Source organism: Strix aluco, chromosome 16, assembly GCF_031877795.1.
Source record: "Strix aluco isolate bStrAlu1 chromosome 16, bStrAlu1.hap1, whole genome shotgun sequence".
NCBI classification, from domain to species: domain Eukaryota; kingdom Metazoa; phylum Chordata; class Aves; order Strigiformes; family Strigidae; genus Strix; species Strix aluco.
The window spans coordinates 11,969,566-11,984,027 of record NC_133946.1 but is presented as its reverse complement, the minus strand read 5'-3'; the positions used below and the strand labels follow the sequence as shown (position 1 = coordinate 11,984,027).

At 51.3% G+C, this 14,462-nt stretch overlaps 3 protein-coding genes and 1 non-coding gene across 13 annotated transcripts in view; 1 reads left to right on the top strand and 3 right to left on the bottom strand.

Moving 5' to 3' along the window:
• The window catches only part of KNL1 (kinetochore scaffold 1), a 28,406-nt gene extending 28,175 nt beyond the window's left edge, over positions 1-231 (bottom strand). Inside the window, exon 1 of the mRNA XM_074842296.1 lies at positions 213-231. The gene's annotated coding sequence lies outside the window, so the exon portion shown is untranslated. The remainder of the gene's footprint in view (positions 1-212) is intronic.
• A 516-nt stretch (positions 232-747) lies between these two features.
• TRNAS-GCU (transfer RNA serine (anticodon GCU)) lies at positions 748-829 on the top strand. The gene has a single exon. It is a non-coding gene; the product is annotated as a tRNA-Ser (tRNA).
• A 2,064-nt stretch (positions 830-2,893) lies between these two features.
• Positions 2,894-7,437, bottom strand: RPUSD2 (RNA pseudouridine synthase domain containing 2). The gene is made up of 3 exons (XM_074842658.1): positions 7,001-7,437; positions 6,189-6,485; positions 2,894-5,453 (listed from the first exon to the last, which is right to left on the bottom strand). The coding sequence occupies exons 1-3, from the start codon at positions 7,415-7,417 to the stop codon at positions 4,665-4,667; spliced, it is 1,503 nt and encodes a 500-aa protein (XP_074698759.1). The 5' UTR covers positions 7,418-7,437; the 3' UTR covers positions 2,894-4,664.
• A 269-nt stretch (positions 7,438-7,706) lies between these two features.
• Positions 7,707-14,428, bottom strand: LOC141931036 (protein-L-isoaspartate(D-aspartate) O-methyltransferase-like). 10 transcript variants are annotated; one of them, XM_074842664.1, is made up of 9 exons: positions 14,344-14,428; positions 13,524-13,662; positions 12,561-12,665; positions 10,991-11,022; positions 10,400-10,504; positions 9,642-9,762; positions 8,921-9,006; positions 8,534-8,703; positions 7,707-8,213 (listed from the first exon to the last, which is right to left on the bottom strand). In XM_074842664.1, the coding sequence occupies exons 2-9, from the start codon at positions 13,636-13,638 to the stop codon at positions 8,201-8,203; spliced, it is 747 nt and encodes a 248-aa protein (XP_074698765.1). In that variant the 5' UTR covers positions 13,639-13,662; positions 14,344-14,428; the 3' UTR covers positions 7,707-8,200. The 10 variants fall into 10 exon arrangements, with proteins under 10 accessions (XP_074698765.1, XP_074698767.1, XP_074698760.1 ...); XM_074842666.1 differs by having other exon boundaries at positions 13,524-13,659; positions 14,344-14,427; XM_074842659.1 differs by having other exon boundaries at positions 13,524-13,659; positions 14,288-14,423.
• Between the last annotated feature and the right edge of the window lie 34 nt (positions 14,429-14,462).

Sequence of the window (14,462 nt, the reverse complement as noted above, 5' to 3'; positions counted from 1 at the left end):
TTCCACTTCGCTCCTGGAGACGCCAGGTCCGCGGGGGAGGCCTCTCCTTCCAGCGGGACCGACCTTCTCCTCCTCCCGCCATTGCTCTCTCCTCACCGATCGTTACGCCGCAGGATCCGCCCCAGCGACAGGCAACGGCCGTCGCCTCAGGCGCTCCCGCGCTCCGCCGGCCCGGCCTCTCCCCGCCGAGACCCGTCCTCGGCCGCTCTCACCTACTGCTCCGGACAAGGCCCCTCACGCCCGCCGCCGGCGGGGCGCTCCCCGCTCCTCTCCGCCGCTACCCCCAGGCGCCCTGCTCCTCTCCGCCGCTGTCCGCCGGCCCCCCGCTCCCATAGGGCTGGGCCGCCGCCTCGCCGCTGTTCAAATCTAACCGCCGCCTGCCGCGCCTGCGCACCGCGCCAAATCGCCGGCGTCACCACGGCGGAGAGGCGCTCGACGGCGGCCACCGTACAGCATGGCGCCCCTAGCGCTCCGTACAACATGGCGCCCTCCACGGAATCCGCCCGATGCCTGCCATTTGGGGATTTCTCCTCGCCAGCTCGCTCCGCAGCCGCGGCTGTGAGGCCGGGGCGGAAGCTCCCGGACCGCGCAGGGTTGCTCGGACCCCGCGGGGTAGCCTCGCTCTGCGTCGTGCCGACGAGGGGCCGAGCCGCCGGCGCCATCTCGCAGAAGGAGCAGCGGGGAGCAGACGATGCTAGGAGCCGATGCATTCTTCCTTATAGGCTGGGCGAAACACAGCGCTACCGAGACGAGGTGGCCGAGTGGTTAAGGCGATGGACTGCTAATCCATTGTGCTCTGCACGCGTGGGTTCGAATCCCATCCTCGTCGAAAACAAAGTTTTTTTCCCTCCCCTTTAATTTTCCCCCCCCCCACCTCTCAGGGGACCGAGGCGCTCGCTGTCGCTTAGGGCGCGGCCCGGCGGCCCCCGCCCGCTCGCCCTCCGGTGGCAGCCCCGTTCCGTGGCGCGGGGGAAGGCATGAAGGGGAACCGCTCCTCAGGGGTAGGCCCCAGGCGGGGCCTGCGTCCCACGGGGACACTCCTCAGGCTCCTGCCTCCCCGGGGCTGATACTTTAACCATTACAGGAAAAAAAAAAAAAGAGGAAGCAAAACTGCTACTCGGGGCAGCCACCATGGCTGTGGCAGTGCCAGGACAGTGTCCCCGGGGGTCTGGATCCTTGTGGGATTGCTGCCTGCTGCAGGGTCGGCTGCCTTCTCTTTTCTCCTCAGACACCAGCCATGGTGCAGAGCCACGACACCGCCGGGAACAAGCCACTGCTGAATCTATTCTTGCAATCCCAACAAATTGTCATCTTTGGGCTGGCCTAGTCCTTAGTTTTGGGTAAATATTTGCTCCAGCCAAACTGAGCCCAGTGCCTCACTGAATGTTACGTCAAGGTTTGCTTTAGAAAAGTGATTATCGCACTTGGCCTTGCTTTTCACAAAGTTACGACAGCTTAAAAAGCATAAATCATTGCACTGAAAAGACACTGGAAAGCTTTTCTTCTCTGCCTAATCCATCAATAGTTAAATTTCAAAAAATCTGGAAGTAGAAGTTAATGAAACACAGAACTCCCACAAGACAGCCCTGCTCCAGGAGTTAAACACATCATCACAGCTGGGGAAGGGGCCTCTCACATAATTTACTGTAACAGCTCTGCCAGCCCTCCAGGCATACGCTGCAGCAGGTTTAACTACGCTTAAATCCTTGTGGAAATTAGATTATACTAAATCCCCTGTGGAGAATGGCCAGATCATGAGTCCATAGCCTCACAAATAGCACCCATAACGGACCAGTTAAAACACAGCTGGAAAAGCATTACTGTGTGGAAGATGGGCGTCTTGGTGACATTTTAGGAGTTAATTCTGAGCCAATCTAGTGGACAGAGCACAGCAAAGTTCCCACCAGGGTTTGCCAGAAGATGCACATCCTCCTGGTCCTTTGCTATAGCATAAAAAGATGTATTGAAATAAAACTGTAGCAGAGAAAGGACTTCTTCCAGGACCTACACCTTCTACAGATATTTTATGCCTGCAATTACCCCACACCCAGGACACAGTATTTACCCTCAGACCTACTCTTCAGTGAGAATTTATCACAAGACATCTCTAATAGTAACCTTTCCCTATTAGTAAAACAGTAAAACACTGTCTTTTTGCGCATGTTCACAGCACTGAACTGAAATAAAATATGATGCAATTGGCTCCCTGTGAAATCAACCTTAAATTTTCATTATTCAACGTATCTTGAAAGCAGAAGCCCAGGAGTTTCTTGACCAGCAAGGTATAATAATTAAAAGATGCTAACTTCAGAAAAAGGGAAAAAACAGCACTGAGCTCCAGCTCCACATCAGGCCCTTCAGCCATCCAGTCTCCATCTACTGGCACACGTCAGTAAAAGCCCTTTCAGATGCTTATTTCTTAGAGAAGAAAAAAAAAAACAACCCAGACAATATATCTTGACACCTCAAAGTCTAATTTAAATCTGTTGCCTCTATATCTACTGCCTTTCCCTTGCCTCTAAAGCTACTACCAGCTGCAGACACCCTCATTCATACACTGAAGGTGCTCAAGTTTCATTTACAGTTACATGAAATAGGTGTTTCAGTGCATGAAAAATCTGGACGACACTAGTTTTTAGCATCATCTCTCCAACACAGGGGACCTTTTATCACCTTTGTTTAGCAAGGTGCACGTAGCCAAGTACTAGACCTGGCCTTAATACATCATGGCATGAAAAAAATAAAATAAGATCTATGGTTAAATTAGAATCATGAGAGACCCTTGGTAGGACGTGGAAGAGCAAAGCTCAAGCCTGAGTGAACTTTTATGGAAACATTTAACACATCAGCTGGATGATCCAGGAGAGAAAGAAATCACTCCGCTACCATGAGCTATTGGGAGAAGCAAGCACTGGTTTATTCTGTTTTGGTACACAAGTCCTGATCCTGGTAACATCATCAAGTGATTCCAGGAGCCTTGCCAAGAGGAAGGCAGGCATTCCCATGGGCCTGGCCAACCTCAGGTGCCCAGCATCCCACTCACAGACACCTGGGAAGCAGCAAGTTCTCCAGTAACCTGTGTGAAATGGGCAAACCAGTCATGAAAGATCTGCATGAAAACCACATCCTGGGGTGCTGAGAAACAGCCAAAGCTCCTTGGACCACAGTACGACAAGTAGAGATCATCTGAGACAGGACCACGCTCCAGCAAGGCTGCTGCCACACTTGCTGAATACTATCAGCTCCTCTGGATTCCTTTCTTCACCTTTAAAAAAGGCTTCTTTAATATTTCAGATGTGTAGAACACCATGCGTGTGCCCTAGTAGGAATGGGTGTGGAGAGAGGTGGCTACGGAGCAACAGAGCTGGAGACCACTGTCCGCAAACAGTCCTGAGACAACATGGCTCTTCCCTGGTAAAGATTCTGATTGTCTACAGCAGTCACTGGAACTGGTCATTACCACTGGTGACACATACGGAAAAGAGGGGAAGAAAAAAAAAAAAAAGATAAAAAAGAACCTGAGACAGCAGAATTATTATAATCCTCCCAGAGGCCAAGAAGCAACCACATAAACACTGATGAAAATAAGAACTATAGTGATACTGATCATCCTGGAAACATATTAATACAAAATGTATATTAAAAAAGTCTTCTCGTTCATAAAACAGCTTTTGTTTTTCTTTAAAGCTGATAGTCACACTGAAGTGATATTAAAAACAATTCCATGCCAATCAGAAACAACCTGCCTATAGTATGGTTTAAAAAAAAAAAAAATAATAATAGAAGTTGGCAGACTGAACTCTAGTTTGGATTTTGGCTCCAGCCTGAAGATGTTTTCAATGAGGCACAAGGGATTGATATCGACCGGTTCTCAGAAGAGAAGCCAGATGTTTCTGAGAAGGCAGGAGATACGTCACAGGGGAGGTTGCAGAACAGAAAGGCAAAAAATCTACTAAATCAGCCTCTGTGTAAATCTCATGAAGACAAAATCAGACTAGTACCTCCAAAAATAGGCCCAACATAAAGGGATCAGTCCCTAGAGTTACTAACTTTAAATTAAGTAATTATTTGAACCAATACTGAAAGACCAATTTCAAAGCAAAGTCTACCTTGCTGACAAACAGCAAGCACAAAATGGATCACCTTCACAGTGCTCTGGTTTTACCTTACACTGTTCTCTGAGTTTTAAAATCTGCCTGACAATAAAATACAGTAAGAACAGTTTTGTGTATGACACGACATCCAGCATATTGAACGACATTCCAGCAGCTCTTACTGTAAGATACAACAACACAGCAGTCTGGAAGAAAAATCAGTTGCTGACTTTTAAGTGCATGCACTTAATTATCTGTGTGGACCATCAGCAGCAGACCCAGAATACGTGGAGGTGAAAGGCAAAGCTGCCTGTGCCAAGTGGTGGTTGGTGCCCTGAAGTGCTAATTCACCGAAGGGCAGCATGAACCCAGCATTGTAGCCCCGTCTTCCCGCTCATTTTGACAGTGCCTGCCGGCAGTCAGGACAAGTCTCCAGCCCCAACAATCCTCCCCACCCCATCTCAAGTCACAGGCAGTTCGTTCACCTCAACTACATTGAAAAAGTAAATTTTAGGTCTTCACAAGATGCTTTCTTGGCCAACAGTGTCCGTAGACATTGGACATCCTCAGTCATTCCTCCCAGTCTTCCATTGCCCACTCGGGCATCTTGGAGCAATACTCAAACTCTGCTCCCTTATAGCGCAGGGCGTGTAGGTACATCACCAGCTCCTTAGGAGATGGGTCCCGCCTTGTAATTTTACACTCCACACATAAAGGGTCTTTCTCTTCTGAACTATTTTCTCCCGTTTGCCCATCCTGATTCTCACATGAATCAAGTTCTTTATCTTTTTCAAGCGTTTCCAGGTTGGTATCAGAGTTCAGTGGACAAGCTGCTATGTCATTTCTCTCAGGATCCTTCGTGTCCTCGGCAGGGCAGTTCTCATTTATAGGATCAGCCTGCGCAGGCTTTGTGCAGTCACTCACATTACCACAGTCTTTATTTTCAGCACTAGAGTTCAAGTCCTCCTCCGAAATACCCAAGATATCCAGGCTTTGTTTGGAACGATGCTCCTCTACTAGTGCCTTAAGGAGTTCTTCATCTGTTTTATCGATCTTGCCACCTTTCCCCCTGTCAGGGCCCCAGGCTTCCATGTTATAGATGGGGTCATTGACAATAGGGTACCCCAAATACTGCAAATGGACCCGGATCTGGTGTGTGCGGCCCGTACGCGGAAGACACTTGACGACGCTGGTCTTGCCATTGTAACTGAGTCTCTGGAAGATGGTTTTGCAGAATTTCCCTTTGGGATCCACACGGCACACTCCCACTTTGTAAGAAACAACCAGTATGGGCTCTTCACAGACCACTTCATGTTCTGGAAACTCCCCCACCACACGACAGACATACTCCTTTTCCAGCTATGAGGAGACACAAGAGTAAATCTCAGAAAGCAAAACAGAAAACTGTCTCCGTCCTGATTATATCTGAGTCCCATCCTAGCTACTCCTCTCTCTCTCTTCAATGAAATACATTTGTAGGCAACATACGGCCCAAATTTTATTACAACAGAAAAGGCAAAAAAAGTAAAATCAGCTATTTAAATCCAAATTTCTCTCATACTTTCCCCAACTAGTCAGGAAATCAAGAACACAAGGGCCTGGCCTGTTTTTCTCATATGAAATTCAAGAGTCATCTCTCGGTGACCTTCAGTTTACAGACTTGAAGCAAATCCTGGAAGCTAGCACCCTACAGCTACTGCTCTGTTTGGGTCGAGAGCCACTGGAAAAATGAGGAAAAACTTCTAAAACTTTTAAAATTGAAAAAGTATTAGATGACTGGCACATTTCCACTTACAAATAAAACTGCTGTCTAACTGTTTTTCACAATCCCAGTCAGTTTGCATAGTCCCTTAGGGAAGGGGATCCTTTTCAATCTAATATCACCAAAATTAATTAAATTTTTACTCTTTTTCTCTTGTCTTTTTCTCTTGATGTTTCTCACGCTTAATACAATAAGAACAGTAAGATGACCACAAGCTGTTTTGGGAACTTGTGCTCATTTAGACCAAAGATTTGGCTGACTTTGGACCTAACCTGTTTCAAGACAATACCACGCAAGGGATTCCAAAAACCACAGCAGCCCTTGGCTCTCACCTGCCTCTCCCGAACCTGCTCATCGATCCTCTTGGATACCTCTGCGGTCTTGGCAAACATAAGCACTCCTGAGGTCATGCGATCCAGTCGGTGAATGGTGTGCAACTCCTTCAGATCATGCTCTTTGCCCAGGATGAAGATGACTGTGTTGTGACGAAACCTGCCGCAGGGATGTACTGGCAAAGAGGAGGGTTTGTCTACAACCACCACCTCCTCGTCCTCCACCAAAATCTGGATAGGCTGGGCAGTGACTGGCGGCTCATGGCGATGCACCGTATTCCTGAGAAAATCATTATTCTGCAAGAAAGACAGACAACTAGCGTGAGTCCAGCCTGCACAACCACCCCATCTGGCCACACATAGTGGGGGCTTAATATTGGGGGGGGGGGGAAGGAAATGAAAGCCCCTTTGTCCTGAAACCCACGATTTAGCACAACTCTGCACATCGCCATCTGAATTCGGTAACTTGGCTTGAGCACAGCCCTGTGCCTCGCCCATTCGCTGGGGGCTGAGCAGGAAGCTGTGGGGCACGCTGGCTCTGCATGACCTGCACACTCCTGACCCCTCCGGGGTAAGGATTCCCCGGGAGACTCCCATCTCCCCTTCAACACCCCAAACTTTAGCACTGTCACAGGGTGATTTCACTGCACTGATGATCACCAGGGTGACACTCATCGTTGTGGTCCCCCACGCCACGCTGGTTACCAGGACGCCTCCGGGGTGCCCAGACCGGCCCAGCCCCGGGGCGGGGGGTGCCTAGATGGACCCGGCCCCGGGGCACGGCTGGGGGGGGCGGGGGAGTGGGTGCCCACCTTGAGCACGATGTCCAGGTCGCTGACGGGTTCCTCGTTGAGGTGGAGGCGGCCGGCGCGGGCGGCGGCGCGGTAGTAGGCGAGGGGCTGGGCGCGGAACTCGGTGCTGAAGACGTGCAGGAGGCTGCGGCCCACCCAGCGGCCCTTGCAGTAGGTGCGGAAGTCGAAGTAGTAGGGCCGCACCTTGCGCAGCCCCCCCTCGAAATAGTACGAGGTCTCGGCGAAGTGCGCCGCGCCGAAGCTCACCCCCGTGCTCCGCTTCCGCGGCGGCGGCACGTAGCGCTCCCCGGCCGCCAACCGCCGCTTCTTCGGGGCCGGCGACACCGCTTCCTCCTTGTCCCTAGGGCCCGGCTCCGCCATTTCGCCGCCGCCGAAGCGGGGAAGGAGCGGGCGCGCGGCCCGCGCGGCGCGGCGCATGGCGTGACGTAGCGACGTCGCGGCCAATCACCGCGAGGCCACGCCCCGCCGCGCCCGTCACCTCTCCCCGCCCTCCCGTCCCCTCAGGTGAGGGCTCGGCGCTGGAACCGCTTTATTTACCGGAAAACACCGGCGCAACGCCGCGCTTCCTGCCCTACGGCCCTTCCAGAAGAGCCCCTTACGGCTCCCAGCGGCCCACCCGCCGCTCTTAACCCGAGTCAGCCGCCCGTGAGGCCAAGCGCCAGCGGGAGATGGAAGGGCGCGTCAGGGAAAAGCCCAGAGACCAGGATTTTAACGCAAAATTCTCAGTGTTGCTACCAGAGATTAAATTAGTCGATGCAGGACAGGAAGAGAACACGCTCTCATAATTAAACTTTGACAAATCAGGGTAGATCGCTGCTCTGAAACAGTAACCGCATCTTACTTTCTTCAAGCATTAGGCTGAGTAGTCAATATTAAAGAGTATTTTTAGTTTAGCTTTAAGTATTCCTGTCTGCTTTTAGAATCTTCTGAGAACAGATGTTATCTATAGCTTATCAGAGAGGACAGCAGGGTTTATCTGGATCCAGTCTGGAAGCAGACAGCCTCTGAGAGCCTCTCCCTGCTCCTGGAGAAACACCCTTTTCTCCACCCCTCCGTAAGGAGCTCTGCTAAAGCAGAACTTGCCTTTGCAAGCACGTCCACTGATAAAGCTTCCATTCAAAAAGCAAAACCATACAGACCATCTACAGACATAAGTCCCATTCATGAGCTTTCTGAGGTCACTTTAGAGATATCCATCCGTCAGAATTCATCCCTGAGGCAAAGAAAAACCAACAGTTACTATTCACGGCCTTCAGCTCAGCGACAGAATCAACACGGCTACAGCTACAGTGTTTATGAAAGTGCACAGGCTCCAGAAAAAGAAAAAAGCTCAAGTCCTCAGTCTGCAAGTCCTATCTAACAAAAAATCATCCTGCTCTCCTGCTGTGCCTAACCACAGCCAAGCCTCTTCTCTCTTCTACAAACAGCATCTGCTAGGAATCCAGGACTCGGTAAAGCCAGCAGTCAAGGAGAGCAAGCTCACAGGGACAGCTGCGAAGAAGAAACATTCCTCAAGGGAGAGCGAATTTTTACCGAGGCCACTGCTTTTCCTTATCCGTCAGAGGAACATAGATCACGCCCATCAGTTGCGTTTCAATGATCTGCCCGTCGCTGGTTTTGTCGTACTGCATCAGAACTTGGTTTGCACCTTCGGGACCAACAGGCAATATTAACCGACCTCCTGGCTTCAATTCATTCAGCAACTGGCAAGCAGAGAAATCAGAGTCAGCAGAGCCAAAAAAAGAGACAGCGGAAATAAGCCACACTGTGAAGGTCATGACACCATGAAAAGCACAAGCTTGCTGGCTCCATAAAAAACAGAGAGAAAAAGAAGCTTCCAGCGGTTCCCTAATTATTAGTTTTTTCAGAGCTACTGATGCAGGCAGCCCACAGCAAGACACCCAGCACAATCGCTCTTACCTCCTTGGGTACAGTTGCTGCTGCTGCTCCAACATGAATGGCGTCGTAAGGAGCCTCTTCGGGGTATCCCTGCCTGCCATCTCCCACTACAGGAGGGAAAAGCATGCAGAAAAGACGTTTGTTCTGATAGCAACTCCATGCAAAAATAATTCCTCCTATATCCTTTCAACTGAAATCTAGATGGTGAAAACTTTCTAACAAGGTTGTGATGGGAATCTGCATTTTGTTGGTTTACTTTTTAAAAAGGGGGAGAGATTTCTGGAATGGAGCCATGCTAGAAGGAGGAACTGTCAAAGCCACAAGGGCCTTTCAATAATGCAGTGGCTTTGTGCAAGCTTGAGATTCCAGACACGGGAAGAGCTGACTCAAGTTATTCTCCCAAAAAACCCACAACAGCGTGTGCAGACCCATTCAAATAAACTAACACCCAGATGTGGTACAGCCACTCCCCTCCAAAGAGCGTCTCTTACTGCATTAAGATAGTCACTACACACTCGGAGGTAAGGGGTGTGATGAGACTGCCTGTAACATTAAATACCACTCGTTTACATGGTGGTGTTCAGGTCGGTGTGGCACGGTGCTTACTTAGCCAGTGGTTTCTGGCAACACTGTGGCACACACCAACACCAGGCGGGACAAGCGCTTGGAGAGGCAGAGCCCTGCGGCAGCCAGAGCAGACGCACTCGCAGGAGAACAAGCACCAGGATCCCAGGGAGCTCACCCACAAGCTTGACACGGCCAGAGCTCAGCAAAGCTGGATCATCCTCCTGGACATTTCTGATGGATTCATGTACCAGCTCTTTAATGTGCTCCACACCCACAGCTTTCCCCGTTGGGCCCATCTGAAAAGAAAAACAGCAAACACCTATATACCTCCTATATGGACAGAAACACACCTTATGGGGCAAGTTACTGACTGGAGAATTTCCAAGAAGAAACTTAAGAGCAGAGTTTCTGAACAGGAGGTGCAAATACTCTGCCCCTTTGGTTTTAAGGCTGAGGAGTCCCAGTTGTATTAACTACTCAAGGGATACACTAGACACTGCCTACAGGGATTCCCAGGATGTCCAAAGAAATAATTATTGGTAGAATTAGCAGCTTCTGGGGCAGGGACAGTTCTTGACTAACTAACCTCCTGAGGAAGAGGAACTTGACCAGCTTTCCAGCACTTCACAGAAAATAATTTCAGGAGTTTAGAAAACAAAGAAACAGACTGTGACTACTTAAGAAGCAAATGAAGAAGAACCTACAGTGAACTGGCACAGTAGATTAACACACTCCCCTCGATCCGAATGGGGTTATCATACAAAACACCTCACAGCAGATATAGCATCCATTTAGATTGCAAAAATGACCGTTTTTTTACTACAAGCTGGTCTGGGCAGAGGTCACCCCCTCCTCCCACCTCCTCCTCTCCCCGCAGAAAACACACACCAGCTCTGGCAAGTGACCTGTCTCGAGGCAGCTCCGCCAGCTTACCATCCTGGCAAAGCAAGCTGTGAGATAGCCGCTGCCCGAGCCCACATCCAGCGCTTTCGCACCTTCCACCAGCTGGTCCTTTAGCAATTCCAGTGCGTGGGCATGCTGTGGGGACAAGAAGGTGTGAAATATCCCATTTTAGTTTCCTCTCCTAAAACCTTTTCTTGTTCTAAGCATTACCTGCTCTGATTTAAACACAACACACCTGGCACTTTGCCTGACATTCAGAAAGTCAAATGTTGCACCTGGAAGATCTTTTTGCAGAACAGCATTTAGGAAGAGGTTCAGTAATAAAAAGAGAAGCAGCAGGAAAAAAGGTCTCATGCAAAAAAAGGACAACGTTAATGGCTAACCTCAGCTGCACAGAAATCCTGTCTAAGCATATTTTAAAGCAACTTAAAGAGTATAGGGCAAACTCTTCTTAAAAAGAAAAAACCTTCACATATACCATGCCTAAAGAAACAAGCATGATAATCATGTCTGTGGGATCTGTTTCACCTTTTTACATTTAAGAAAAAGACAAACTAAAATAAAAAATGGCAAACAAACAATTTCCTCCATTTCTATTGAAAGTGAAAAGTTTCATCTTACCATATGCGGTGCACTGATTGTAGCCTTGTATCCTAAAAGGAAACGAGTGACAAAATTCATCATCACAGGATGGTTTGGGCTGGAAGGGACCTTAAAGCCCATTCAGTGCCACCCCCCTGCCCTGGGCAGGGACACCTTCCACTAGCCCAGGTTGCCCAAAGCCCCGTCCAACCTGGCCTTGAACCCTTCCAGGGAGGGGGCAGCCACAGCTTCTCTGGGCAACCTGTGCCAGGACCTCGCCACCCTCACAGGGAAGAATTTCTTCCTTAGATCTCATCTAAATCTCCCCTCTGGCAGTTACCCCTCATCCTATCCCTACACCCCCTCATCAAGAGTCCCTCCCCCCTTTCCTGTAGCCCCTTTAAGTCCTGGGAGGCCGCTCTAAGGTCTCCCCGGAGCCTTCTCTTCTCCAGCTGAACCCCGCCCAACTCTCTCAGCCTGTCCTCACAGGGGAGCTGCTCCAGCCCCTCCGAGCATCTTCGTGGCCTCCTCTGGCCCCGCTCGAGCAGGTCCGTGTCCTTCTGCTGTTGGTGCCCCCAGAGCTGGACCCAGCACTGCAGGGGGGTCTCCCGAGAGCGGAGCAGAGGGGGAGAATCCCCCCCCCTCGCCCTGCTGCCCACACTGCTCTGGATGCAGCCCAGCACACGGGTGACTTTCTGGGCTGCCAGCGCCTGTTGCTGACTCAGAGGCAGTTTTCCACCCACCAACACCCTCAAGTCCTTCTCCTCAGGGCTGCTCTCCATCCCCTCCTCGCCCAGCCTGTGTTTGTGCTGGGGATTGCCCCGACCCATGGGCAGGACCTTGCACTTGGCCTTGTTGAACTCCATGAGGTTTGCATGTTCCCCCTCTCCAGCCCGTCCAGGTCCCCCAGGATGGATCCCTTCCTTCCAGTGTGTCAGCCGCACCACACAGCCCGGTGTCGGCGGAGAACTTGCTGAAGGTGCCTCGATCCCACTGTCCATGTCCCCAACAAAGGTGTTAAACAGCGCTGGTGCCAACCCCCACCCCTGAGGAACATCACTCATCACCGCTCTCCACTTTACGTGGTAAAGAAGTCGCATTTATGCAATAAAAAATTCTCATTATGTGATAAAGAAATTACAGTTAAAATTACCAATGGGAACAGTTCTTTATTTTTTCCTAAAAATAGGAAAACACTCTTCTCTTTTGCCACACTCCATTGACTTAAAACCTCCTCCTGTGGGCTGAGGAAGGCTCGAGCACAAGATGGCTGCACAGCGCTGCCACACCCAAGCGTTCTGGCTCCCGTTCACTCATCGAAACACCCCGCAGCTCTCGCAGCCTGCGCTCCCTAAGCGGGGCTCGGAGCAACCCAAGAACATTTTAATGTGGAAAAGCTGTCTCGTTCTTTCCTCGGATCCCACAGTTGGAACACAGATGGGGTTGGCTCTACCTGACCAATCGTAAAACTCAGCCACTGCTCCGGGGAGAGAGTGCTCAGCACAGAGACCTGGGAGCTGCCGAGCCATCTCCTGCCCCTCTGGCAGCGTGGCAAGTGTAGCCAAGGGCACTTCGCAACAGTGGTGTGACTCTGCCTGAAGTTACTCACCGATAGATTGAGGAGAATCCATGTACGGGAAATATTTGATGTAGTGACCTCTGTCAGTTGCCAACAGCACATCAAAGACTCGCTGGGATTTAATTATCCCTTTTTCTGGGGGAAGAAGGAAAACAGAGACAGAAAGGACTTAAATCCTCAGTACTGTAGCAAGAAGAGGTTTGGAAGGGGGGAGTACAGTTCATGGAGGCAATCGAACTGGGAGAATTCAACCTTAATAAGTGATCTGAGAAGGCACAGAAAACAAAACTGCAGATGGAAGTAACTTCCCTTCCAGTTTGTGCTACCCCAAATGAAATTGTGTTATGTCCCAACGGCCAGCCCAGTCTCTCTCAGAGGATAGTGACTTACACCTGCAATGTCTCTGGGACTGCAAAACCTAATGAAAGATAAAGAGAGTCACACTTTCACTCCTGAAAGCGGAGACCCCAGATCAGGTTTCAGGAGCACTGGCACAGCGAGTAAACTAAAGAGCAATGACTGCAGAAACATTCAGCGTCCCTTCACACCCCATCTCTGAGGGAACTCTTACAGGGGAAAAAAACGGCTTTAGCAGCAGGGGAAATTCAAAGCTGTTTTTAAGGGCGTTCCAGCGGCCGTCCAGAGCCGAGCGGTGGCACCAAGCACTACCCCAGCCCTGAGGCAGGGAGTGCAGACTGCCAGGGAGCTCAGCAGCCGCAGGCTCAGAGCGACCTCACGGTGTGCAGCATTGTAAAAGGTGTCAGGCATTTACAGCTCCGGAGGAGCGGAGGGAAGGCCGTGGAGCGTCCTTCCTGGCGTAACATCTTGTTTCCAATTATAAATAGAACAAGTTCAGACGGGGACAAACACTGAAATTCAGGCAGTATAACTCCAACATTTCAGAGTGAACAGCATCGCAGCGTATGGCTGCGTAACACCAAATATCCTTACACTGAGGTGCCAACAGATTCTGACGGCAGCTCTGGTACTCACTGTAGAGGTTGTTGACCAGCTCGGGGTGTGTCTTTCCACTTGACGTCCAGGCCATCGTTCTGGCGAAGAACAGTCCCATGAGTGTAAGCACGGTGCAGGGCAGCAGACAGCTCATCCCACGGAAACAGGCAGCGGCCTGCTGAGAGAGGGAATTCAAACCCAGCGGTTTGACAGGCACCCCAAAGCTTCACCTCTGCTCGTAACACGATCTTGCGCTTATTATACTATTTGAAAGACGACAGAGCTTACACGCCACACAGGGCTGGCTGTCAGGATCAACACCGCTCCCCTGATTACAGCAAGAGCTGTAAGAAATAATTACCGGCCTGCTGCAGCTTTCTGCATTTAAAATAGCAAATTATACCTAAAGCAGCTGCTGCACGCGGAGCCCTCGAAAACCCCGACACAGGGCCGGGCAGAAGCCGTTTCTCACCAGGAGCTGCAGGCGGGCGATGCCAACCGCCGGGCTAAGCCACCACTGGTGAGGGTGCCGTGCGGGTCAGGGTGACACCAGCTACCGGCCCAGCCGCGGGAGGGCACGGGGAGAAGGCGGAACCTCCTCGGAAAGGCCGCGGTAAAGCCCCCCGCGGAGCGCACCCACGCACCAGCGCCACAAGACAGCCCCCTCCCGCCGGGAGGGCGGGTCCCTCGCCGGCTCGGCCAGCACCGGGAGGCCGCTGGCCCGGAGCAGGGCCCAGGCCGCCCCCACCTACACCGGTACCGGTACCGGTACCGGTACCAGCCCCGCGCGCCCCCACACCCACCGCGCAGCCGCACTAAGGCCCCCGCCGCCCGTTGCCAGGTGTAACGGCGCACTCGCCTCCTCCCCGCAGGAAAACTTCCGCCCTTGGCCAAGATGGCGCCGCAGCGGCTTCAGTTCCCCTCACGCATCCTGCCGATTCCCCGCCCTCTGCTGGGCGGCGGGCTAATAGGCACCCT